This window comes from Rhinatrema bivittatum, chromosome 15, assembly GCF_901001135.1.
Source record: "Rhinatrema bivittatum chromosome 15, aRhiBiv1.1, whole genome shotgun sequence".
In the NCBI taxonomy this organism is placed as follows: Eukaryota; Metazoa; Chordata; class Amphibia; order Gymnophiona; family Rhinatrematidae; genus Rhinatrema; species Rhinatrema bivittatum.
In genome coordinates this window covers 43,681,856-43,709,673 of record NC_042629.1, presented here as the reverse complement: position 1 = coordinate 43,709,673, position 27,818 = coordinate 43,681,856, and the positions used below count along the sequence as shown (strand labels likewise).

The 27,818-nt window shown below is 45.3% G+C and overlaps 1 protein-coding gene across 15 annotated transcripts in view; it reads right to left on the bottom strand.

Annotated features, from left to right (window-relative positions):
* Positions 1 to 27,568, bottom strand: part of LOC115076728 (galactosylgalactosylxylosylprotein 3-beta-glucuronosyltransferase 1-like) — a 34,595-nt gene extending 7,027 nt beyond the window's left edge. For 2 of the 15 annotated variants that reach the window (XR_003852856.1, XR_003852857.1), the window contains exons 1-5: positions 27,285 to 27,568; positions 12,915 to 13,061; positions 10,376 to 10,916; positions 9,565 to 9,861; positions 344 to 451 (exon numbers count right to left, since the gene is read on the bottom strand). Coding sequence is in view for 12 of the 15 variants with exons in the window: in XM_029578524.1 (XP_029434384.1) it covers positions 365 to 451; positions 9,565 to 9,861; positions 10,376 to 10,916; positions 12,915 to 13,054 (1,065 nt within the window). In the remaining 3 variants the exon portion in view is untranslated. Of the gene's footprint in view, positions 1 to 258; positions 452 to 9,564; positions 9,862 to 10,375; positions 10,924 to 12,914; positions 13,062 to 13,714; positions 13,762 to 16,446; positions 16,616 to 27,014; positions 27,224 to 27,284 lie in introns of those variants that run through there. The other 13 variants (XM_029578529.1, XM_029578524.1, XM_029578528.1 and 10 more) reach the window with 13 other exon arrangements.
* Between the last annotated feature and the right edge of the window lie 250 nt (positions 27,569 to 27,818).

Here is a 27,818-nt window from a genome sequence, read left to right as displayed (position 1 = left end):
TTGGCAGTCCTTGTGCCTATGTTTTTATGCCTTTGCCTACATTAGGCTATATATTGTATCTATGTTATAATCCCCATATATTTATTTCCAAGTTATTTCTTCCTGTTCATTGTAAGACAATTACTTGTCACTGTTAAAGTTTAAAATGTAAACCGAATTGATCAGTAATTCTGTTATTGGAAAGTCGGTATAGAAAAGCTATAAATAAATAAATAAATAAATAGACACAGAAGGAGAGAAAAGCCTTTAGTAACTCACACTCATCTACACTCTGTTCTTATGTTAATACCGTGTTTTTCTAGTTTATGTAATTAGGAAAATGCCACAGGCAGGCTGCTCACACAGCACAATATTCTTGATCTTGTTACACCTCCACTTTAGGGTCTGTGAATCCTCGTTTCCCTTCATTAACTAATGTTGGCCTCTCTGTTCTCGTGTGCCACACCAGAACCTGTAGGGGGGAAAACAAACAATGACAGTTATGCATGCTGTAGACTCAGAATGGCACAAATTGGGCTCACACCGTTGTTTCCTACAACATACTTAGGGCTTGATTCATTACATCTACATTACATTTTCGATTGATACCCGTCTTTCCCCAGAGACACAGAATGGAAGAAAAGCCTTAGTTAATCAGGCCCTTTAGGTTGTGAGTGGTAAGTAATGCAACTAGAGTTCATAGAGGCTGTCACACAAATAACTCATCTAGTCTATCATTTTCCCTACTTGCTGAAGTAATATAAGAACATGACAGCAGATAAAGACCATTAGGCCCTTTTAATCTACCCAGTTTGCTTCAGTGGCGTAGCCTGAACTGATGTTTTTGGGTGGGCACAAGGTAAACATGGGTGGGTTGTAGCATGCAGGTCTGAGACCTACTAGCTGTATTCTTATTGATAAATAATGCCAAATACTGCAGCCTACAATGGCTTTCTAAGTAGTTTGCAACAGCAATTATGCATCATGCATGAAACTTTAAAATATTTTACCTCAATTATTTCAAGCACTTATCAGCATTAAAATTCCTTATTAATCTGTATTAAGTTTATATTTATTGCAGTTTATAAATGCACAAGTATATCATGTAAAAAGCAAACAATCAGATCCAATCAATCATGTAATAAAACAAAATCTAATGTATTTTCATGAATCTTCTTTGCAGAAAGCCAGAAGTCATCATAACTACAATAAAGTAACATTAATCATCAGAACAGGTGCAGAGCAGAGCTAGGACAATTCACATTACAACTAACATGAAAAAAATATTCAAATTCTGGTGTCACCTCAGCAAAATATATTCTTTCACTGCTATTTTGTGAAATAACACAAACTCCTGCAAAGAAAGAGACATCTAGAATCTTACCATACCATACAGTCACAGCACTGACTCTCAGGATTCAAATAACAGCAACCTTATGAAAAAGCAGCAATGTAAATATTATACCAGCTACACCAGGCCCTAGAACATTAATACATCATCTACTGGAGCAACAGAATAAGAGGGACTACTACAGTGAAACTACATGTGAGAGAAATACTGCACTTCAGTCACACACACACACACACACAGGCAAAACAGAGACCGACCTTTACCTTACATAGAAATAAGAGACTACAAATTAGAAACATGCAGATAAAACCAAAACAGCCTGAGAAACTAGACTCTGAACAGTGGAATACAGATGAAAGAGCAAAATACAAAAATATAAGAAATGCACATTCAAATTGCTAAAATCTCAAAATATATATATATATATTTTTTACCTTTGTTATCTGATCTTTGTATTTTTCTAATCAGTTGGTCCTGGTCTCTTTTTCCCATTGTCACTCATTTCCTAAATCCTTTTCAGTGTCTCTCTTCTCCTACTGCCTTCTTTCCTTCCTCCCTCACACACATTTTTTCTCAGACTCCCTTCCACACTCAAGCTCTCACGCTCATATGCTCTACCCCCCCCCACAAGCTCCCATTATCTATGCACACACACCCACAAGTTCTCACTCTCCCCCTCCCCCCACAGGCTTCCATTCTTTTGCACACACAGAGATGCACACCCAGGCACCCATTCTCACTCACACACACATTCAAGCTCCCATACTCACTCACACACACATTCAAGCTCCCATTCTCACCCACCTACCCGCACACAGGCACACACATAGGATCTCACACAAACATACACATGCACACTCAGGCTCCCAGACACACACAAGCTCTCACTCATTCACACGTACATACAAGCTCACACACATCATGGTGTCCTGTTATCATCGGGCCATGGTGAGATGAGCTCCACCATGGCCCTGAGGGCCTCCAGCTGTCTTTGGGCTGTAGGGCGCGCATAAGATTGAGAGGCTACGCGCGTGGCTGGGCCTTGCGTGCACCGTGCGCATTTTACAAAGGGCCCGGCCGCGCGTGTAACTCCTGTAACACGCTGAAGTGCCAGGCCCAAAGAAAGGGGTGGGAGGGGGGGCATAGTCTGGGCAGGGGCGGGCCGGGACAGCACCTTTCAATGCTGTCCTGGGAAAGCACGCGCCGGCAGCCGACCAAAGGAGCAGTAAGTATGAAAATAAAAGGTTTGGGGATAGGGTAGGTTTAGGGGGCGGGGAGCAGAGGGGGAAGAGGGAAGGAAGAATAGAGTTAGGGAACTGACCAATCGTATCGCCGCACGTAGGTTATAAAATTCCCCCCTGTGCATGCGAGTCGCAGGCCGCCCAGACGAGTGCGTGCGGCCATCGGAAGTTTATAACACATGTGCACGTTATAAAATCAGCGCGTCCATGGGTCTTAAAATCAACCCCTGAGTTTGGAAGGTGTTTTTCCTCAGAACTTATTTTCTCTGTTAGAGCAAATATCAGGATGTAAGGAAAGTGTAGAAACCGTTCATAACCTAAAGTGTGTGGGGGAAAGAGGGAATGCTTCACTCTTAAAATCTAGTAACTCTTATTGATTGAGGCATGGTCTGGGGTTGGGTGAATAGCTCAGTAAGTAAGACTAAATGTAACTCTGTTAGTGTTTGTGAGTTCCTATTTTATATAATTATATATTTTTTTTGGGGGGGGGGGGGAGGTTAATAGTAATTCGCAAATTTGTCTTTAATAAAGGAGGTTTTAAAGTACATTTTTAAATGGCAGACAGCAGGAGGTTGCATTCAGCCTGGGCAACCTCTGCAGGAAGGAGGCCAAAAGGGATCAGCCTATGAAGGGGAAGGGGCTTCTCCTAGCTCTTGACTAGCCAGTTTTTATATTGTTCAGGGTCTGTAGCCTGGAAGATCTATACATACCCTTAAACTGAGCCTCGATGTGAGAGTGGGGCTGTCTGCCATAGGCAATCATCCTCCAAACCACAGCACAGACTTCAATGACATCACAAAATTACTCCATTATAATTACTGAAAGTCACAAAAATGATTCAGCAGGTTAAGTGTGTGTGTGTGCATATATAGTGGCAGTGGATGGAACGGGAACTAAACAGCACAAAATGCCTAACTACAAGTAAGTAGTTACTGTCGTTCAGACCAGGAGAACTGAGATGACAGTACCATTATGTTAGCATAGCAAGTTATAAAAGGACTACTGGTGTTATAGTCCTTGGACGTGAACCGGGTTCATCTGATATAAACTGAAAGGCAGCAAGAGGCGATGAGCACAGATGGCTGTTCTTCCTTTCATGATGTGTGGGTGTAATTTTCACAGACTTAATTGCCCATTGCTCATGTTCTCCCTCATGCCATAGATCTCCACAGGCCAATATCATTGTTTTTACTACAACCAGTAATAATAACGGGAAGGGGAATTTTGAAACTCCCCGTGGTACTGCAAGCTCTTTTTCCAAAATCTGGCCTACGTGCACTACGCGGGCAGCACCAGTGCTTCCATTAGGCAAACCAGGCCATCGCCTAAAACGCCAATATTTGGGGGGCAGCAAACTCCCACCAGCACAAGGCCCAGAGGGACCCCCAGCACTGCCAAAGGAGGGAGTGCTGAGCTGCAACCGCTGCCAATAGGGTACTTTGGGGGTGGGGAGTGCATGTCCAGAGATTCGCCTAGGGTGCTGGGTACTCCTGCTTTGGCCCTGCAGGTTGGTACAAAAGTGCCCAGATACTTTGCAGTGGCCACCATGGAGTTGCAAAGTACGCACCAGAATGTAAGAGTGAAGATCTGAAAACGTAACCTCCGCACATATTTCCACTCCCTTTGACCTGAACAGAACGCTTTACTTTCACTTTTCATTTCATCTCATCAGCCACGACAAGTAGCTCCTGGCGGCTGACATTATATCCTATCCTAAAGTTGCAAATTCCTTAATCCTCCATTCAACCTCAGAAAAATGGCCACATACTTTAAATAGCAATCACATGACCGTTTTCCTCCTCTCTAAAAGTTTACTCTTAGAAGATTATACCATGTGCCACAGAGTTTTGGGGCCTTTTTTTTTCTGTTTTAATTTGGAAGGTTGGATGGATCAGAACTTTTGAAATAAAATCCTACATCTACGCAGATGATGTTAAGCTCATACGACTAATGGATCCAGACCCATTAATGATAAAAAAGCTACCAAAATATCTCACAGCCGTCCAAGAGCAGACCAAAAAAAAACCAAAAAACCCCGCAACAAACTGCATTTGAAACAAAAATTCAAAAACATTCTCTGGATACAGAAAAAGAGAGAGAGCCCAGTTTCTGATTGGAAAACCCCTTTTGGAAAATATGATTTCCCCCTGAAAACAGAGGTCAAAAGCTTAGGAGTCCTGCTGGACTCAAAGCTGACAGTGCTCTCACGAATCCAGACAATGTGCTTCAAGGTGACAGTTATGGCACAGGACTTATCAGTGGATAGTTTGGGATTTGACAGAACTGCTATACAGTTCATCTGCTGAGGAGACTAAGGGGCCGATGCAATACAGCGCGCTCAGCTGAGCGCACTGTTTAACCCGTGGTTGGACCCGCATCCACAACCCCATATGCTATAAGGGGATTAGCGCGTCCAAAACCTGCGTCCAACTCCCCCCCCCCCCCCCCCCACGAAACTAATAGCTCTCAACACATGCAGATGCATGTTAATGAGGCTATTAGCTATGCTCCCCAGATCCAAAGAAAAAATGGGCGCCTGACCCGCACATTTTTACGCTCAGAAATTGCCTGCCCAGAGGACGACTTAATATGGCCACGATATTAAGTCGGAGGAACCAAAAGGTTTAAAAAAAAAAAATGCGCCGGCGGTCAGGTTAGGATAAGGGACGCTCAATTAATGGGCATCCATTTTCCTAACCCGTGGCTGTGCACAGGTTAGGAAAATGGATGCTCGTACAATTGAGCGTCCCTTTTCCTAACCCGCTGACAGCCGACCTCTCCTGGGCGCCTGCTGCCAAGGGGGCACTAGGGGGCACGCGTTTGTCACTCCTTGGCACTGCGACCCCCCTCATTTAAATATTCAATCTTGGACCCAGGGGAGGTGCTGGACACGTGTTAGGAAAGCGAGCGCTCAACACCGAGCGCCCGTCGTGTTGTGTGCTGATTTTGTTTTTTGCATCGGCCCCTAAGAGAGCTACATTGTTGGTCTCCTTTTGTTTTTCTTCTAAGATCAGGACGCAGTCTTCCACTTGTATTTTCGTAATCGGTGAAAACTTTTCGTGGGGCAAAAAATACGGATTTTTCCGGACCTATGTAGAAAGAGCTTTCTCGCTATGAGGCAGGACTTTTTCCTTCATAGGGCAACTTTTTTTATTTCATTCCTGTGCAAATGTTTGCTTAAGATATATAATATTAGATTTTTTTAAACTCTCAATTAAGACTTTTCTTAAACAAACAAATGATGCCAACGTGAGGCTGGGTATATCAGGTGATCAGAGACGGGGGGGGGGGGGGTGCGGATTAGCTTTATATACTGTGAGGAAACAATGTCATGAGCTTGATCATTTTTCTTTTTGCCTTTTTCATTTTTGTACATAGCTTCCAGACTTTTGTGGATCCTTCTTATCTCTATAGTGGACCGGATGTATTAGTATTTTGCTTTGAAATGTGTTTTTTTCCGGATGTTTTTGTTAATTCAAGTTATGCTTGATGGAATTTCTGAAAGATTATAAGTAAAGAGTAAAAAGAAAAAAAGAGTCCAGACAATGCTAAAGAGCTGCCTCTTCTAAATACGTAAACCGTGAAGACCCTGCCCGCTGCTGAGAGGGCAGACCTGCTCACCCTCCATTCATGGTGCAGCAGGAAAGGATGGAAAGTGAGGTCAGATGTAGCAGCCCTAGAGTAGCGGTCCCCAACCCTGTCCTGGGGGCCCACCAGCCAAGTCGGGTTTTCAGGATATCCATAATGAATATGCATGAGAGAAAATTTGCATGTTATGGAGGCAGTGCATGCAAATTTTCTCTCATGCATATTCATTGTGGATATCTTGAAAACCCGACTGGCTGGTGGGCCCCCAGGACAGGGTTGGGGACCACTGCCCTAGAGGAACGGGCCTTTCATCGGCCTTTGGTTTGCATGTGTTTTGCTGGTGCACCATGGTGATGGCATGGCGTATCTTGAGGCCAATGCATTCCATGTTTTCATTGAAACAGAAGTTTGTTTGTTTTTTAAACATCCAGAAAGCTATGAGAAGTGCAAATCAACCAATGCCAGGTCATTTGTTTTTTTTAAGAACACTTTACATTTCCATCTTACCAAAACAAGCAGTGCCCCCGAATACTCTGAAAGCAAACAGCTATATTTGTATCTATTTCTACAATTTGGGATGAAGTGAATTATGGTAAGGATATTTCTCTCCCCAAGGGTTCTGGTTCTGTTGCCCTTATAAATCATGTAACCTTTGATTTCATGGTTTATAAAATTTGATATAAAACCTTGAAAGAATTACACTGCTTAGTTGCACGGGTCTTTGTCATGAATACACTTTGAATAAAACAATGGAATGGACCAAGATGGGAATCATGTACTGTGCTTGGGAGAGAAGGTAGGGAGGAACTGAGCTGTGGGCCATGCTGGCAGAAAACTATAGTAAATAGTCCAAACAGTGATGATCCCTCCCTCAACTAGTACATACCTTTAAAGTTGTCCTCGTAGAAAAACAAAGGCTCTTCTATCAGTGGCGTAGCCAGAATTGATTTTTTGGGTGGGCACAAGGTTAACATGGGTGGGCTGTAGGCATGCAGGTCTACTAGTTGTTTTTTTTACTGATAAATAATGCCAAATTATGCAGCATAGCATTCACATCTACGCCTAAGTATGAGGTTTACTTAATGATACAAACATAATTCACGGTGATTTGTGGTACTTTAGCCTTCTTATTATTACGATTTTATACACGGCTCCTACCTGTCCATAAATTTTGAGAGAGCGGTTGTGTTGCTTATATTTAAATTGCTAACATCTCAAAACATAGATATATATTTTTACCTTTGTTGTCTGATCTTTGTATTTTTCTAATCAGTTGGTCCTGGTCTCTTTTTCCCATTTTTTCCCTTATAGCTCATTTCCTAATTCCTTTTCAGTGTCTTTCTTCTATTACTGTCTTCTTCCCTTCCACACACACACACACACACACACATACACGCTTTCTCTCACAGACTCCCTCTCACACACTCAAGCTGTCACTCTCATATGCTCTCCCCCCCCCCCACCAGCTCACATTCAAGTTCTCACTTTCTCACCCCTCCCCAGGCTTATATTCTTATGCACACACAGACGCACATCCAGGCACCCATTCTCACCCACACACATAAACCCAGACTCCCATTCTCACCCACAAACCCATGCTCCCAGTCTCACCCACACATATTCAAGCTCCCATTCTCATCCATACATATACACATTTAAGGTACTATTCTCACCCACACATACACACATTCAAGCACCCATTCTTATCCACATATTCAAGCTTCCATTCTCACCCACCCACACAAACCCAGGCTCTCATTCTCACCCATATATACACACATTTAAGCTCCCATTCTCACCCACCCACAAACCCAGGCTCCCATTCTCAACCACACATACACACATTCGAGCTCCCATTCACCCACATATTCAAGCTTCCATTCTCACCCACATACACACCCAGGCTCCAGTTTTCACCCACACACACTCCCATTCTCATCCACACATACACATTCAAGCACGTGCACAGCTTCCGCTTTCTCCCCCAGAGCAGGAAGATCAGCTGCCTCTCCTGCTGCCACCGGCCTCCTGCTATCTTCTTCGGGCGTCGGGCCGTACTGCCCGCCGAACTTCCTGTCGGGGTGGGGGGGGGAAGCGGAAGCGCAGCGCACAACGTCCGCTTCCTCCCTCCCCCAAGCAGGAAGATCGGCGGGCAGTACGGCCCGACGCCCGAAGATAGCAGGAGGCCGGTGGCAGCAGGAGAGGCAGCTGATCTTCCTGCATTGGGGGGAGGAAGCGGAAGCTGCGCGCGGCGTTTCCGCTCCCCCCCCCCCCCGAACAGGAAGACCGGTTGGCCATACGGCCGCAGCAGCGCTTCCCCACGTGTGCCGTGATGGCGCGCGAGGCGTGGGTTCTCTTGTTCGCTGTCGCGGGGATGGGATCCCGCGACAGCCTTGCAGTTCCGGTGCCAGTTGGGTGGGCCTGGGTCTAAGTTGGGTGGGCACCTGCCCACCCAGGCCCACCCGTGGCTACGCCACTGCCTTCTATCCTAATTGCAGCACTTACTTCCATAGACTTGATAACATGATCCCCCTGAATATTAGAATTTCTCTGTTTATAAATGACTGAAAATCAGAAAAAAAAAGTTTCCCTCATTGGTGACTCAGCAGTTTGGGGGAGAAGGGGAGGATATGCCCCTACGACCTTCTTGAATTCAAGCACAAAACCCATGTTTTATGGAAACAGGCAGGCTTCCTGATCGAGGAAAAAATGGGGACCATTTGAAATTAGACCTTCCTACCAAGGACTGGCTATTTACAGTACCCAATCAGCTATTACAAGTTAATGATAAAAATGTAGACGCTTAATTGAGTATTAGAACAATCTACTGATACTTCATTAACTTGTAATGGCTCCTGCAGATTGTTTCTAGGAAGCATTTATTTGGCCACTGAGAAGTTAACTGTTTCAAGAACAGACTCAAAGCTGACACAATGGGGAGGTGGCAATGAGCGAGAAGAGTGTTGAAGTGCTAGAAAATTAGTCATAAGGAGCTGGTTTAATGCAGGGGTGGGAATGAGAAGAAATGACAGCTTGGACAAGGATGGATAACGGAAGTACTGGGAAATAATACGCATGTATAGTGGAGATGTGGGTTATTTTACTAACAATATCAGGGGATCTTTTTTTGTTGTTGCTGCCTTGGGTTTGTTTTTGTTTTTCTTACAAACGTTTGATCATAGTCTGGAATGGTTATTTTCCTGCTCCTCTCCCTGGTTTGTTTGTTGTTTTTTTTTTAATTTGCCTTTCACTTATATTGTTGAGAGCACTTCTATTTTACCACTTTAAAGCTGTATCAGCCATGTTAGCACAAATTTGAAAGAGAATGGTAGGTCTGCTGGACATATTCCCCTAAAGCGGATGGGCAACAAAGCACAGGATACTGAAGTACACCGAGGTACTGACCTTTGTGCAGTTGGCTGCTTTAGGCTCCAGTCCAGCCACAGTGACCAGGTCCTTCAACAAGCTGCTCTCTTGATATCCACCTTTCACACCTTCCAGCTTGAAGTTAGCCTGGGGCCTCTCCAGGATGAGGCGGATGCTGACCGCAAATCCTGCCATGTCGATGGCAAATGGGCGGCCGGGATCAAAGACGGTCTCCCAGCCGACCACTCGGCCTGTAGGGCTGACTCTGGGGGACTCGTATCTCAGCCCCCCAGCGAAAGCTACGGGCCATACTGACACCCTCCTGGTGTATCGCATCTGTAGACGAGACAAGCAGAACATTGACTCATAGGAAAGGGAATCTGCAGGAGATCCTACCATAATACATAAAGGCTAACTCGACAGCTTCTGAAAAGCTAGAAAAATTAATCCTCCTCCCTCCCCACCAGTTTTGCCTTCCAAACTCACTGCTTATGTTTGAAGGGAAAAGGAAGAAGAGAGTGCAACAAGGAGATGCATGCCTTACATAAAAATTGAAGGTCAGAACTTAAGAGACAAACTCCACACAAGTAAAGGGATCATGAATGCTGGACTGGATAAAATTGACTGTAAGACTTTCTCTTAAAGGTAATTATTTTGGCTTCAAAGTCTATTGTCCAGGGAACCCTGGTGCTATCTTGTAGCCACTGTCTTTATACTGCATGTGTAAATTCCATAATGGTGTAAACGTTTCTCTTGAATTTCCTTTTAAAGACATTAATCATATTTACTTTTGCTTATCTTTACATAAAAGCCACAGCAAATCCCTTTAAGAAATGTTAAGATATTGTACCTCCTCAAATAATTCCAAGCTGTATGTGTTATCATCGTCTGCAAAATACACCACGCCATGAGGGGGTCGGGCAGTGCTGAGATTGTCCCTGAGCCAGCGCAGCCCCCGGTTCCTCTGCAGTGTTCCCCGGGGGCTGTGGGAGGAAGGGATCAAGGGCAGACCTGTCCTCATGCTCTTGGGGCTTTCCACATTCAGGTGAGTGAAGTTGAGGCCTGCCTTCTCCAGCAAATTAGCTACCGTCACAGTCCTCCTGGGGGAGTCCTCCACCACAATCCAGTGCAGATTCTGCACATGTAGGAAAGTGTTGGATAAGCGGGTCAGCTCAGCTTTCTGTACTGGGCGGGTGTAGGTCGGTGTTATGACATAGATTATGGGCAGATGGTCTGACCATGGCGGAGGTCTTGAATAGCTTCTGATGACCATAGGAACTATGCTAGTATTTTGCCGATGGACACATGGAGCACCTTCTTCTTTCCATTGAGATGTGTTCGAGGGAAATTTGATTGTAGAGTTCTCACCTATGTCTTCTAGGAGATGGGGCATGAGGACAAAAGAAGAATTCAGATTTTAATGACATTTTTGGCTTTTTGTGGATGTCTGTTTTGAGTCTTATTCTTATAAGAGGGCCATAACCATCCCACATATACAGTAGCTGGATTTATTTGCTAACATAAAGGCTGCATGACCACACAGCTGAATAGCTTTGGATGATTTAGCCCACACGCAGGCAGTGGTACACATCCACCTGTAATTATGCCAAAATGCAGCCCTGTTTATCTATGTTAAAGTGTGCAGAGAAGTGCTGAATGTTTTCTCTTAGACACAAAATGGGAGAACCCCTCTCACTCTGTCCGGCCCAATGTGTACTTGACACACAGCTACATATAGCAGTGTGGTCCAGATATCAGACTGAGGCACCAAAACTTATATTCACCATGGAATCTAATCTCACTTTGGTCACCGACCATGCTGTACTTTCCCATGAAGCAGAGTAAGCACCTTCCTAGGCGCACCTTGGGTCCAGAGATGGGTCCAAGATGAGAGAGGGTCACCCGGAGGAAGGCAGAGGATGGGGAGTCCTTTAATTCCAGTGCATCTTTGAGGGATCTCCCCCTTGTTGCCCCTTTCGCTCATGTGCCTAGGGACGCACTAGAGGTAAATCTGGTCCTGGTCAGTGATTGTTGTGGAGTGTCTAAGTTTACCCAAATGCACTTGTGTATATTGCTTATATTAGGCTGACTGCTTTATTAGTAACCTCTACAGTCCTGGCACACTGATAAATACCGCAAAACTGATTTTTTGCTTCATACAATACAAAACACACAAAGTTACTCCACGATAAAGAGACTATTTGCTTTGAGGATAACAGAAATGTATCCTTACAAAACTCATTCACACAATTAAAGCAAAAAAAACCCCAAAAACAAACAGACATATTGCCTTGGTACATTCACTACGGAGACATTTTATCCAGATAAGTTAAAACCAGTATAGAAACAGCAGCTCTATAAGTATCAGACCAGCTTGATCTTTCTGCTTACTACACCAGAAAAAGTTCCTTTAAAGTTTCAGAGCTAAAACTCTCAAAATAATATTTTGTAGTGAGATGGCCAATTTTGTTACCGGAAGTTTGCTAGAAAGAATAGAGCATGCAAGATGAAAATTCAAAGTGATTTAATGTCCGGTCAGGTAAAAATACCACCTTATTTGAGCAAGAAGTGTGTTACATGTTCTTCCAGGCATGTACATATTAAATAACCGCAGGTGCTAGGCGCTAGCCAGATGCATTCTAGATTGCACTGTATACATCTGCCTGCTGCAGCTTCTCTGTGGCTGTGGGGGTAACATACAGGGCCAGATTTACCTCCGATAGGTTCAGGAGTATGGGGTCCCCCTCTAAAGTTGCAGGAAATCAAACTGTTACTCCTTTCTCTGGGCGACCCTCTCACCTTGGATTCACCCCCTTAAAGGCACACAGCAGTCTTCGGACACCAAGGTGCCTACCCTGCCTAACGGGAATTTTTGATCCTGATGCTGTGCAGCCTTAAGGCTCTCAAATAAACCTGTCAGAGCCATCTCTCCTACCTCTCCTCACTCACTCTGGGTAATGATACGACGATTTGGCAATGAGACAAAAGCATCCGACTGCTGTGGATTGTACTTTTTGTACAGCAAGAGCAGAGCAGTCTGTGGCGCATGCATGTCCCCATTTTCCCCCAACAGCAGGGAATTTAATTTTAGTTTACTGCACAAAATTAATTTTCCCTCTTCAAGGTAATTTTTGCTCATGATTTTTTTTGGTTCTAAACTTAATTTTCCAGCCAGAGAATTATTTTCACCTGGGACAAGATTAAGACCGGGGGGACTGACGGAACGGAACGGACTTGTGCAGTACCTACCTATCAGGTATTAGTCTCCCTGGATCTCTCATTCAACCTTCCTTCCCCAACCAAATGACCTTTCATATTTTTCCTTTCAAAAGATCACCCTTAACAGTTTGTTTGTTTTTAAGGATATATTAAAAGGTTTCTCTCCTTACTTCTCAGAAGGTGCAGGTAGCGTGTGGTGGGGTACTGGTGCCACAGGGTCAGAAGCAAAGCCCAGGGTAAAGCAATAAGGAGGGTGGTGAGAAGGTTGCGTCTCCTCGGCATGCTGCAAGGCTTGCAGGCGTCCAGTCATCCTCTACCTGGAGCAGAACAGATCAGTCTTAAGAGTTATGCACAGCACCAGCACGTTTCTCTCTTATTTCGGGTCTCTCTCTCTGTTGGTAGTCTTCAGCTATAAATCCCCTCTCTCTTCTCCTCCATTTCTGACTCTTAGTCTCTCTCCTCCCCTGACTTTCTCCTGCTTCTTCCCTGCTGTGATTCCCCCGTTTCCCACCTCTCCTGTTCCTCTCACTTTTCTTGCTGTCAGTCTCCATCTCTCTTTTCCCTTCAGTTTCTCCTCTCTCCCCCACTTCTCTCCAGCCATGCAGGCTCTCCGCCTTTCCCTCTGACTCCTGCATCTTTTCTTTGACTCCCTCCACTTCCCTGCCTCTTACCCGCCCTGTTTCCGTGGGATGCACAGTCCCTGATGGCAGACCAATAATGATGTTAGCTGGATGCGTGATAGATGCCTTCAATATGGTCTTTGCAACTTTCTTGAGCTACTTTAAAATTACATCTATCTATTGTTAATTTCCCCCATCAATCTTCCTCTCCCTTCCTTTGGCACAGCCTCACTTTATGAGTTCTTTTTTGCTCTGAAAACAATAACAATAACGTTGCTGATGGTAATGAAACAGCAATATGTGCTGCTGTGGGCTGTGCTTGGTTCACAGAGCTGAATACCTGCACTTACTTCACAAAGGGCATTAAGCAGAGCAGTAGAACTCTCCTCTCGCACGCCTGAAAAAAAACAACAATGTTCTTTGACAAGCACCACAGGGTTCCCAAAAATGTAATGCAAAGGCAAAACAAATGAAAAGAATAAAATTTTAGGATTAAAAATGGAAGAAAAATGAGTGGGAGCACAGCCTAACCGTGTATTTTGGAAACCCTGCGGTGGCCGGCACAGTCTGTTACTGTGACAGCAGAGGAGTTTCTCCATTTTATTATCTTCACTCCCACACTGAGTGGGTTGGCTATGGTTTTAAAACAAAAGTTTTCCAAAATCCAACTGGAATCCATATATAGCACCCATATACCCAGGGTACTGTTGGGGACAAGCAGAAGATTGTTTGTTTCTACGAGGACAGCAAAGGGTTAACCATTACCTTTACAAGTTATTAGCCCAAGAGGGGAGCAGGAGAATTGCCTAGCAACTGGGGACATGTTCATCACTTTTTATATAAGTAGCCTGTAACCTGAGTATCCTCCTTTCTTCTGTGCTGTCATTCCCTTCAGCTCTCTCCAGTGTAACCTTCCCATTATATTCTCCTTTTTTTTTTTATCTTCAGCTCTGTAGCAAAAGCTTGTTAGTTACAACTTCCAGCTCAAAACTCCCTCTGACTTCTTCAAAGTCAAAACTCTGCCAACAGGTGCTGTCTGAGCTGCATGTAGATCAGGTAGTAATGAGGTTCTCCCAGGAAATGGTCTGCTGTGACAGAGCCCTGGGATCCAGAGAGATGACTCAGATCACGTTGCTGGAGTCTCCCCGTAAAGGTACAGAACACATATAAAGCTAACAGTTATGTAACCTCAAACCCACTCAGGCATAGAAAATACAAAACAAAGAAATAGGGAGGCTGTGGTCTTCTGGGCTGCAAAGAAACCTTTGATTAGCAACAACACGTGTTTCCACCAAGCAAAGAGTTCACTGAGTTGCACCACTGCCATCTCCCTCTAATCATTCAAAGCCATAGGGAGCTCCCACAGTCCCCACACTCAGGACCCACAATAACACAGAAGCAGAAAAGGACCATATGGCTTACCTAGTCTACCCAATAACACCAGAGCAAAAAAATGTCCGCTGTATTTCAGTGCACCTGTTCTTAAAAAATGTTAACTGATAATGCAGTCCTTAATAGGACAACTTTGTATTATTGTCATTCAGTCATAGCCTAATGCTGGCCTGTGCGCACGCAGGACCAGCGCAGCCAAGCTGTGGCCCAAGAAACCGGAAAAGGACGCAAGGCCATCTTGTGCAACGTGGCTTGCGTCCTGATGGCCTTGCGTCTCCAGTTCTTGGGGATAAATTATATTTCCATCAGTGCCCTGCTTGCCTTTAGAATTAGCATAGGAATGTACTAGTCCAGGGCTGCAGACGGATCTACTTTTTAAAGTAACCAAGATATATGCAAATTAACCCAGACCTGAGACTAAATGTATGCAAATACATGCAATGGATTTTCATTACAGACATCCTGGGATCTACTTGTGGCGCCAAGGCTGGTGCAAGGGTGTGAGGCACCCTAGGCAAACCTTTAATTTTGCAGCCTGCCCACTCCTTATGCACCTGCATCCCCCTCTCTCGCCTCCCTCAGCATCTACTGTACCTTTCACGCTCCTCTCCCCCTCGGCCTACATTCCCCTACCTTGGCTCCCTATCCACAATGCCCAGCACCCTATCTACTCCCTTCCTTCTCCCCCTCACCCTGTGGTCTCCTTTTTCTTCCCTTCACTCCCTGCTAAGCATCGCCCCAATCTCTTTGTCTTCTTTTTGCAGTGCCCAGCATCTTCTCTCCACCCCCTCCTACCTGACCAGAATCCTCTCGCTCTCTCTCTACAACTTTTTTATTCCAATCTTAGTGCATCGGGTCCTGACTGTAGGAGCACTCTAGGGCTTTGACTGCTCCTTGGTGCACGTTTAGGCCAAGGTTTCAAGCTCTTGCAGCCTCTGAAAAGGAAACAAATTTCCTAAAAATATTTTTAAAATCCTGCAGGCATAAACTTGTGCATAAAGCACCCTGGAATGTCAGCACGTGAGGAAAACACCCCTAAAGTGCTTTTTCCCCCCAAAGTTTAGCCTGCAGGATTTTTTTGTTTTTTTGTAATTGGGTGGATTTTTCTTCCCCCTTCCTGAAGTCACAGAAAATGACTACCCTGGGACCAAAGATGCACTGTTTCCAAACTGTGCAAGGCAAATGGACTGGCAGGACTTTGTGTGCTTGTTGTGCCAAAACGTAAAATCTCGTTATTAATGGACCCTCGGGCCTTAGGGCATGGCAGTTTATAAATATGAGATTAAATAAAATGTTAATGTGTTCCTCCTTTTCTAAATATTGCAGCCATTAGGACAAAAAAAAAATGTTCTAGTTGGCCTTGACTCAAACTCTGCTCAGTTCAGAGATAGTATTGCTATCTGTAGAGCCACAGAATTTTTCCAAGATATCTAGGCTCAGACTTGGCCTCCTAGCTCTCTAATTGCTGGGAACACCTTCCTGGTGTCCTAACATATCTTCTGAGAGGCCAAGGGACGGTGTGGGATCCCAGTGGAAGATCTGTGAGCTCGTCTCCCTTGTGTATACTGGTGTAAGTAGAAGCTGTGTTCCAAGTATTGTCCGTGAAGAGGAATTACCAGAGAAGCTGACCTGGACTAGAGAAGGGGCCTGGATTGAAGCTTTACCCCTAACCATCCTTGATGGAAGTTACCTGTTGATTTGTTCCTGCAGCGCACCATAAGACAGGGAATGTTTGTTATTGCTTTTTCTAATAATAAACCAGCATCCAGGCACCACCATTCCTAGTGTGGTTTGTACTGCAGGGGCTTCCACACCTGACAGCAGCATTTAGGAGCAAGTTTACAAAACTGCTGCTGCACCTGGGAAAAGAAAATTAAATAGAATAAATAATAAGTCTTTTCTGCTATTCCTCATCTTGTCTAAAGCACCAGCTCTCTGATTTTATGAATTCCATTCCAGTCTTCAGTCCCAACTCCCTCGAAAAGGAAACCTGTATTTCCTGCAGGCACATCTATGAAGAGCCTTATTCATAATCATGCCTACAACTCAGAAAACACACCTAACACAAATAAGAGTCCGAATGTTCTCCATAGCAGGCCCCAAGCTGTGGAACTCTTCCAGAATCATTACGTCTGATAACAGAAAGAAAGTTTCAAAGGTGAACTGAAAGCATGGCTCTTTAGAAATACATATGATTTAGCATAAATTACCAATATGCCGACAACCACACTGCCACTAACTGAAAAATCGTGATAGCAGAATGAACAATATGCACTGAACGACGTATTGTGAAATGATAGTAGAATTGGAATTTGTATTTACAGTCATGTTGACCTAGAAGATGTATGAAAATGCACTAGAATATGTATTTGCTGCAATGCTGAATGAAAGCAGAACCAGAATGCGAATGTTGACCATGAATATGAATACTGGTTTTGTAAACCGTTGTGATCTTTTTTGGAATGCAGGTATATAAAAACACCTAAATAAATAAAAATAAATAAATGGTACAGCAGAGAGAGACCAAACGTGGAGCAAGGGGGGAGGGGAGGGGTTAAAGACAGACAGACCACTGCTTTCAGCACTGAAGGTTAAATGATCTCTTGTGCTATTTGGGAACCTCCTAAAGCAACCAAGTTGAGCACTTTCTCTCCTAACTAGGATGCATCAGAGAAGCTGGGAAGAGCAGCCCCGGTCACAAAGGTGTAATCTGGAATTTTCAGTAGAAGTTTAGATTTACTGGGAAATTTCATATTAACCCCCTCCCCCAGACATTTTCAAAGCCAGAATAAAGCTTCAGAGGCATCAGGGCATCTTCAAACTTAGAGCCTTATCTCCTCCAACTCCCTAGTATGACCTTCCCCAACACAATCTACCAAGAGCCAAGCACTAAGTTTCTATTCAGTGAAATTCAGAGGTGAGAGGAAAAAGTAAAAGTTACACACAAAAGGAAATCTTTGCATGACAGAGTCAAACCTCTCCCACTCATCCCCCTATGTTTGGGGTTTTTTTGACCCAGTAGGGTCTCCTACATTTTTTTTGAAGGGGTTAATAAACATGTGGACAAAGGTGAACTGGATTTTCAGAAGGCATTTGACAAAGTCCCACATGAGAGACTTCTAAGAAAAATAAAAAGTCATGGGATAGGAGGAGATGTTCTTTTGTGGATTACAAGCTGGTTCAAAGACAGGAAACAGAGTAATATTAAATGGTCAATTTTCTCAGTGGAAAAGGTAAACAGTGGAGTGCCTCAGGGATCTGTACTTGGACCGGTGCTTTTCAATATATTTATAAATGATCTGGAAAGGGGTATGACAAGTGAGGTGATCAAATTTGCGGATGACACAAAATTATGCAGAGTAGTTAAATCTCAAGCGGATTGTGAAAAATTGCAGGAGGACCTTGTGAGACTGGAAGATTGGGCTTCCAAATGGCAGATGAAATTTAATGTGGACAAGTGCAAGGTGTTGCACATAGGGAAAAATAACCCTTGCTGTAGTTACACAATGTTAGTTTCTATCTTAGGAGTTACCACCCATGAAAGATCTAGGCTTCATAATAGTTAATACATTGAAAATCGTCGGCTTATTGTGTTATGGCGATCAAAAAAGCAAACAGAATGTTAGGAATTATTAAGAAAGGAATGGTAAATAAAACGATGGATGTCATAATGCCTCTGTATCACTCCATAGTGAGACCACATCTTGAATACTGTGTGCAATAATGGTCACCGCATCTCAAAAAAGATATAGTTGCACTGGAGAAAGTGAAGAGAAGGGCGACCAAAATGATAAGTGGAATGGAACGGCTGCCCTATGAGGTAAGGCTAAGGAAGTTAGGGCTGTTCAGTTTGGAGGGGGGATATGATAAAGATCTACAAAATCATGAAAGGACTTGAAAAGGTTAATATAAATCTGTTATTTACTCTCTCAGATAATAGAAGGACTAGGGGTACTCATTTAAAACGAATTGATGAAAATTCTCACTCAGTGCATAGTTAAGCTCTGGAATTCATTGCCAGAGGATGTGGTTACAGCAGTTAGGGTTGGGAAACCCGGCCGCGGCTGTCCACGGTTGGGCCCCCCCCTTCCCTTACTCGAAATCTCGGAGGTTCCCCATTGTCTTCCCCGTGAGGGTCGACCTGCGGCGGGGCCTTCCTTCGGCATCCTCTCCACGAGGGAGACACCACTGAACGCTGCTGGGGACTCCGCCCCTTAGGCGCGCGTGCGCAGGAGCCCAGAATTTAAAGGGGCCGCGGCGGGAAACCTCCACCCGGCCCCCAACCTGATGTCATCTTCAGAGGCCTATATATATAGGCCACTTCTAACACCTCTACCTTGCCTTGGCAACAGATTGGCTCTCCCAGTAAGCTAGTTGCAGTTCCTGTTCCTGCGTTCCTGGTTCTGTTCCTGGCTCCGCTCCTGTGTTCGCTTGATTCTCCGGTTCTGACCTCGGCCTGGCTCCTGGACTCCTCTGTCTGCTGCCCGCACTGACCCTCGGTGTGTTTCCTGTCTTCGGCTTGTCTGCTGCCTGCCCCGACCTCTGGCCTGCTTTTTCGTGCTGTTCGTTTGCTGCCTGCCTCGACTCCTGGACCATCTTCATCTCTCCTGTCTTCTGCCTGCCCTGACTCGGACTGCCCACCGGACCGTCTTCTCTAGGAGACCTGCGCCTAAGACCTGCCGGCCCCGGCACACAAGGGCTCAACCTGTGGGGATCGAGGGCTGGTACAGGTGAAGTTCCTGTCAGGTCTCCTAGTCCAGTTCCTCCTCCTGGCTTCGAGTGCCACTGTTGGCTTCTTCAGTGGACCATTCTACTCTCAAGCCGGCTCAAGAGTCCATGCTGCCAACAGTTTAATGCCAGTGGATTTAAAAAAGGTTTGGATAAGTTCCTAGAGGAAAAATCCATAAACTGCTATTAATTAGTAAGAAATAGTAGCTTGAGTTTATTTAATGTTTTGGTACTTGCCAAGTACTTGTGACTTGGATTGGCCACTATTGGAAATAGGATACTGAGCTTGATGGACCCTTGGTCTGACCCAGTATGGCAATTCTTATGTTCTTATGTAAAACTTCTATAATTAAGCTTGAAATCAGTTTCCTGGTTCAAGCATGACGGAAATGTCAAGATTTTACCCACTTCTGTTAGGGAATTTTATCGAACTTCCTTCACCCAATCCCTGGTGGACCTATCTGAAATTCAAAAGGAAATTTAAGACGCCAGAGCAGAATCAAGAAAACATGCGTTGGGTTTTTAGAAAACGCAAGAGTAGTCCTGCTTCTGATTTTTTTTTTTTTTGGAATGTCTTTCAAAGAAGTTTCACTGAACAATTTACTGAAAGTTTGAAATGTTTTCCAGGTTCTTCAAATCAGTATGCAAACCTGTCTTAAAGAAGCTTTTGCTTCTCTAATTAAGATCCAAGAAAGTACAAAGCATGAGCCATTCTGCAGAATGTACATGAGCAACAGACCATGCTTGTCAGTATCCTCCAGATGCAGCACAGCAAGGCCTGTTAGTGTAAGTAGGCCCAGCCCTGAGCAATGGGTGAGAGGTAATTTCTGAAAAAAGTGTTCATTCAGACTGCATGAGCACAAAGAACTGGCCTTGGGAAACAATAGCAGAAATAATACTCGTTAGGAGAAGGCATATTGGCTGAACTAATGATCAGATGTAGATAAGGTGCTAAAGTTGACCATGAGCCTTATTAACTAGCAAGACCCAAGCCTTGTGGGCTGACTAAAAGTGTCAGTGCTTTACCATATCTAAGTGGGACTCTATTAGGAAGATAATCTAGGTACCAGATTGTATAGTGGGTTTGCTGGGTACACAAACACCTCTCTCGTCCATTATTCTACTTGTCCCACTGCTTCTCTGAACAGAACCCAAGATGAAATGCTGAATTCCTGCTTCACATACAAGCCTGAGAGAGAGAGAGAGAGAGAGAGAGAGAGAGAGAGAGAGAGAGAGAGGAAAGCATGGGGATTGACACAAGCCTGCCCTGTGATATTGTTATGTCTCAGTCTATGAAGTCCCTAAGCGTGACAGGATGAATGCACGATAAAACCCTGACCTGGGTCACCGCACGTTTCACAATCATTTTTTTAGTCATCCTCTAACATCAAGGGACCTCAGCAGAGATTACAGAGCAGACAAGTCTTAGATGAAAATAGACAACTTGAGACAGAAGACGACGTGGCAGGAGAATTTCTTATTCTCTCTCATATTACAGAACTCGGATTGACTTAACTTAAAAAAAAAAAAAAAAAATCCAGGCGTTCCGGTAACTGGGCAGCTGTTTCACAGATGACCAATTTCAGCAAAATGAGTCCTTAATCACAGACAGATTTCCTCAGGAGCAACAGCCATGGACAGCAGGAGTTGATTTTTGGAGGATTAGCCGTGGGATTCTGACAGTCCAGCAGCAGCACCACAATTTCCCAGGCCGGAAGTCAGATTAACCCCAGTTCAAGGTCAGCAGGATAACTGGTGTTCTTCAACATGCTGGGTCCCATGGAGGAAGCATTTTTTTTCCCATAGACACAAAATGTGAAAAACCCGTTAGTATATCAGTTTCACTGTGTGCAGGCATGTTTGCGTGCACCTGCCAGCAAAGGCCAGGAAGTTTTTATTATTTACCTTTTTTTAAATTACATTAGATGACCACCCAGAGGGACCCCCCCCCTCCCCCACCTATGCACCAGATAGGGTCCAGCTCTTCTTATGTTTGCGAATTTTGCTAGTATTTATCATAGTGCATTACAATACCACAGGGAGAACATCTGCAGCCACTACTGAGGCACACTTCCCTTCGTGGCAGTGCCATGCCAGCTTTACTAACATAGGCAGGGACAATATATTGCCTCAAAGTCTTCCAACGTCAGCCAGTTGTGTGTGTGTGTGTGTGTGTGTTGTGGAGTGGTGAGTAGTAGGGGCTGAGGCAGAGGATGGGGTGACACAGATGGCTGGGAGAATGAAGACTGTCCAAGGTATGAGATAGGGTGTGAGTTGTGCACTGGAGGCAATAAAGGACACAGATTTTGCCCTTAGTATAAACAGACCTTAAGCAGGTCAGACACAAAGAACCATTAACCAGTTTCATGTAATTATTTATTCATCTTTCTCTCAAAATGTAACAACTTGTGTGTAGACACGTGTACACACAATTTAAACTAAAAATAATCTCAAATAGAAATGTTGTACTATCCTTTAGTCAGTGCCGGTGCGAGGGTTTCCAGCCTCTGTTGCCTCCTGTGAGCCGCCACACTCACCTCAGCCTTTCCCGACGCTGGGGAAGTCAGACTGCTGGGCAGGGGCACTGTACGGAGTCCCCCCTACTGCTCGCGTGGCTGCTGCCGAGATTCCTCCAGCCCTGACGCGATGCTCCCCTAGGCGCGCACGCGCCAGATCCTGCCCTTCTTAAAAGGGCCAACAGTGGGAAACAGGGTCTTACGCCCACTGATGACCTCATCATCCCTAGGACTATTTGAGGCCGGCCCCTGCTTTTAGTTCTTGCCTTGCCAATAGGTCGACTCCTTTGGGAGTAGTAGTTTGCCTGCATTCCTGGTTCCTGTATCCCTCTCCTCGCTTCCTGGCTCCTTCGGCTGTTCCTGAGTTTCTGATCTGGATCTCCAGTTTCTTTCCTGAGTTCTTGTCTTTCTGGTCCTGCCCTCCTTTGTCTGGCTCCAGCGTCCCGTCCTTTATCCGTGGTCCTCGCCTTCCTCCTTGCCCCCCCCCCCCCACTTCGGATTGATATTTGGCTTGTCCCTGGACTGGACTACGACCTTGCACTTCTCACTGCCTGGACTCTGATCTCGGCCTGCGTACCTGCTTCGCTCAGCATCGCCTTACCCCTGGCCATTCCTCCGCTGACCTCTTCAGCGTGGTGGCCGCAGCATTCCCGACTGTCTAGACTTCCACTACCGCAGAGGCCCCACCTAAGACCAGCCAGCCCCGGCACCCGAGGGCTCATCCTAAGGGGAACGTGAGCCGGTATCGGTGAAGCTCCAGCTGGGCCTCTGCTTCCACCAGCTCCGCCTACCGACGGTGGGGGGGACCTGTGAGGCTCCTCCCTACAGGCAGCGCCAACTCCCCCTTGGTCCAAGGGTCCAGCAGCATAACAGCCGCCCTAGGCGTCACGACGACATCATATTCCTTCGTGTTCTTCCACCCCCCCCCCCCAAGTCACAGCACCCGCGTCACCCGAGCTCCCTTACCTCGCCAACCGACGCATCCCAACATGCGAGTCCTACAATCTCAAACCCGCCACTTGACTCCTTCGCGTTAAAAAAAAAAAACACCGCCCTCACGTCCAGCGATGGCGCCCTGCCCACTTCCAGTGCCCTAGGCGACCGCCTAATGCCTTGCGCCAGCCCGGCCTTTAGTATTTAAATCAGCTCTGACTGCAAGATAGTTCTGGTATCGTGCGCACAGGGCTGTACATAAGAAATATCTTTTGAGTTTTGGCAAGTTTAATGTCCCCCACCCCCTTTATTATTCAACTCCCAATTCTCTTTCCATCTCGGCTCCCAGTGCAGCCTTTCCATTGGAGACTCACTCAGGAGCAATGACAGTCTCAGAAAATCCTCTACAAACCTCAAATTACTCCGCTCCAAAGCCAGATTTTGAAGGATTCTGTGTTTATAATTTTTAGTGGCATACATTTTGTAAAACTGAAACAAGCCAGATTCTCGTTGACATGAGGACTAGAGATTGCAACATTGCATTAATAAAAAAGCAAGATATCAAGATCTGGGTTTCCTGCTTTTGTTTTATCTCATGATCAGCCTCCTGGCCCGGTCCATAACCTCCCTTTCGAAGTTTACTGTATTGCCACTTTACCATTCATCCTTGAATAGCATTCAATGTCCATTTTTGCATTTTTATCTATTTATTTATTTTTACAGTTTATTACTGAAAGAATTAATTAATCAGATGAATTTAGGCATTATTTCTTTCTTGTGTAAGCATAGCCACCATGGTGGGCCACCAAGACTGAAAATCAGTAATCACTGATTAGAAGAATAATTTATTTCAGTGTTGCTTCACCGCTGGCATACTAAAAAGGATCTGCCTCACTTTTATAGGAGAAGAATTGGCCTAGTGCAGAGCTTCCCAACCCTCTCCTGGAGGCACATCTATCTAATTAAGTTTTCAGGATTGCCAAAAGGAATATGCACGAGATAGATCTGCATGCAATGGAAACCCATCTCTCTCTCTCTCGTGTATATTCATTACGGATATCCTGAAAACCCAAACTGGTTAGCTGTGCCTCCAGGAAAGGACTGGCAAACACTGGCCTAGTGCTTAGAGCAAGGGGCTGAGGTCCAGGGTTCATATCCCACTTCCAAATCCCTCACTAATTTTCCTTGTGACCTGGGGCAAGTCAATATATCTCCCCCATTGCCTTGCATACTCGCATGAAAGCTCTTTGGGGCTGGGACCTATTGTTACTAAAATCCTAATTAAGCCATTCTGAGCATCATTTGGAAAGATGAGCATAAGAAAACCCCCACTGTTCCTTCCCTCAGACCATAAGTCTGGAGTGAAGCTGAGTTTCATTCTCTATTCAAAGTGCTGTTTCAATCAAATGGGTCATTGCCTCTGGGTGCCCGAGGCAAACTACAATCAGGCACATTCTGAATACATTATCACACCTAGTGAAGATGAGATAAATGGAATTAGATCTTCCTGATTAACACAAGGAGGGCTCGGCAGGAGCAGATGAAATCAATCAATTAGCTGCTAGTCTAGGAAGGGGCCTGGCAGATTTGTAAATTAAAACTGTCCAAAGGCAGATTTGCCTGTCTCTTGCCTGTGGACAGATTGAGTTGATGATGTTGCGTTCACGATTCCTGGGAGCGTTTTCAGTATGGTCCTGCTGCTTGCATGTCTGTTTCCAACTGAAATGTGCCTGCCCGCAGCAGGGACTATATCACCAGAGCCGCCTCAGTGGATAGGATCTCACGCCAAACTGTTTGAAAGCTGTGTTCCTCTTCCTGTAAGTTACAGGCCCCTTCTCCTTCAGGTTTTGTTAAGACACATCCACTGAACATGGTAACGGGCAATAACTGGCACAGGTTCGAAGCTTGGGAGCAGTAGCGCTAAGCATCAAGGCTTCACCCTGGCTACTGCCCAATCATGCATCTTTCAGAAACATTTATAACTCAGTTACCTTAAAAGATACAAAACAAAAGAAGTAAACCTAATTCTTTCACTCGGCTCATGTTTGGAGCAGAACTCTTTAAGGGCTCTCACTGGGAAACATAGATGTCAATAGGGAATGGGGGTTTTCAGGGGGCTATGGCTTTTGTATGGACAGTGCAGGTCAGGATGCCCCATAACCAGGAAACCGTAGCACAAATGGAAAAGATGCAGAGGAGGGTGACAACATTGATAAAGGCAATGGAGCAGCTTCCCAGTGGGAGGCTACACAGATTAGGGCTCATCGGCTTTCTGAACGGGGACATGATGGAAGTTTCTAAAGCCATTAATGGGGTGGAATGAGTAAATAAAGATGGCAGATTTCCCTTTCAAATACTAGTATTATGATTATGTATTTATTTTATTTCTTGATTTTGTTTGAGGAATGGTGATGGTTCTGTTTTTACATTATTGCACTGCATAGAGTTTGGCTTCTTGCGGTTTCCAATTCAGTTTTTGTCTGCGTGTGTTTGTATTTCTACTTTATGGTTGCTCTATTCTGTATTTGGTGACGGTCTGTGTTCTGCATGTGTGACTGAAATGAGGTATTCTCCTAATAGGAAGAATACACATCACAATAGGCTTAATACCACATGGGTTCCAAATGTGTTTTGCAGGGATTTCTGGTTGGCATCACAGCAGAGCATTGAAAATATAATGGAAGTGATTTTTTTTTTTTTTTTACCACAGAATACTGTACTTTGATATTTTTCATGTGAAATATAAATGCATAACTCAACTGTGTTTGTGGGGTGGGGGGCATTATGCAAGGTTATAAGGTTTGCCTTGCACCAGTCAATAGGTGTCAGTTTTTAAAGTTTGTATCACTGGTATTTTTTTTTTTTGTGGGCTCGGGACAGAGAATGAATGGGGGGGGGGGGGGCCGCAGAGCAATTGTTCACACAGGGTAGCAAAAAAGATAGCACCGCCCTGATTACCACTAATGAAGCTGGAATTGATTTGAAAGGCTGTCTCCTGAGGGCTAGTCACTCAGTGGTGCAATGAGCACAGAGAAGCAATGGTAGCCTCTAGTGGCAAGAGGGCAGAACTGCAGATAAACTAAGTCAGGAGCTGCTGAACAGTAGGTCTCCTCAGGTTCCTTAATATGCGCTCGTTTAAACCACACAGATATATTTAAATTGCACGGAACAGAGTGCACAACAACTCCCTGGTTTACTGAACTTTATATGCAGAAGAGTAACTCAGCAGGGGGAGCTTGCAAAGTATTTAAAGATAGCAAATAAGATTTAGGCAACGGCAAGATCTTAATGGATTGTTTGCTAGTACCGCTGATTGAAAGGGTGAATTGCGCTCTGTTTTAAAGACCTAACAGTAACATTATTTAAAATAGTTCGAGATAACTTTCTCTTGCCCAGCTGCAAACTTGGAGTTGCAGGGCAAGGCATCAAATGTCAATGCAGTGTGCCCTACATATAGAGATCCCGGGATGATGCCTCATAGCAGTGCAGGCTTCAGTTCGCTCAGGCGGGACACCTAGAAGACAGCTCTTTTGTTTTAATCATTTACAGACGCATTTCTAGCTTCTCTCAACATTTTGTAAATTATTTGTCGGATTGATATTTTGGAAGAGTAACTGGTGACCGCTAAACCGAGGCAAACCCAAGGCTGAGCTAGACTCCAGTACTGCTGCCGCCGACCCCTTCCCCTCCCTCACGTTACTACAGGTGGATTTGGTAAATTACAGGTCTGCAGGGCTTCTTTTCTTCAATGACCGTGTAACCCTCCCTGAAGATGCTCTTCCCTGGCTGCATCCAAGAAAGCCACATCGGGAGGGCAGAGCACGAATGCCAGCAAGTTGCACCCTAAACCAATTCCTGGCTTGATAAAACAAGACGCCAGTATAGAGACTTAGAAATAGTTCATTCCCAAGCTCGTGGGTTTGGGAGTAGAAGCTTCTTGGCAAAAAATAATAATAATAACAATAATAATAATACATTCGCCATAGTACTTGCAAATAGTGTGTCTAGCATCCATCCATCCGCTGCTCCCACCCCGGGAGCCCCCTACTAAATTGTTTTAGCCGATTGAAGGGAGTCTCACCTTTCAGAAGCAATAAGCGGCAGCAGCCCAACTTTTCAGCTGGAGCCGTCGGAAGCGGCTGTCACCGGGGACCCGAGGCTGCTTTCCCGTCCGCCTGTGCCGTGCCGCGTGCATCCCGCTTAATGCAACCCTTGGCTAATTGCTGCTGACAGAAAACAGGTCCCCCCGCCCCCCCCCAGCCGCAAAGTCGGTCTTCTTCGCTATTCCCCGCCGCTGTCTAAACTGCTGCCAAAGAGGGAGCATAAAGCCGGCGCTTGGCGGCTCTCTTACCTGGGATCGAGTGCCTGCCTCACCCCCCAGCGGCAGAGAGGCGAGGCGGGGGAGGCTGTCCGGACTGCAGGGAGCCGGCTCGGCGCTCCCCACACCCTCCGGATCTTCCCCCCCCCCCCGCTCCCTCCGAAGCCGATCGCGCTGGGAGCAGGTTTCTCGGCAGCTCAGCCACGGGAGCTGGGCTCGCGGTGCCCCTGACGAGCTGGGCTCTGCACCACTTGTGGCATTTTAAGCGAAAGCAAAAAAAAAAAAAAGAGGCAGGAATGTGGCCCGATCGCACGTCCCTGCCGTGGCCGAAAAGGATGCGGAAAGTGGCAAAGCCCAGCTTTATAAGCTGGGGAGAGCTGCTGGCAGCCCGCGGGGACGGGCTGGGGTTTTGATTGGTCGGAGGCCCTGGCTCTGGGGCAGGGACACAAGGCAGGCATGGGATTCATCAGATGAGCCTCTGGGAGAAAGCACTTTGCAGGTGGCTTTATTATAGCTTCTCCCTGCTGAGGATGAGGAAAAGGGCACCACAGCCTTAATCTAACTAAG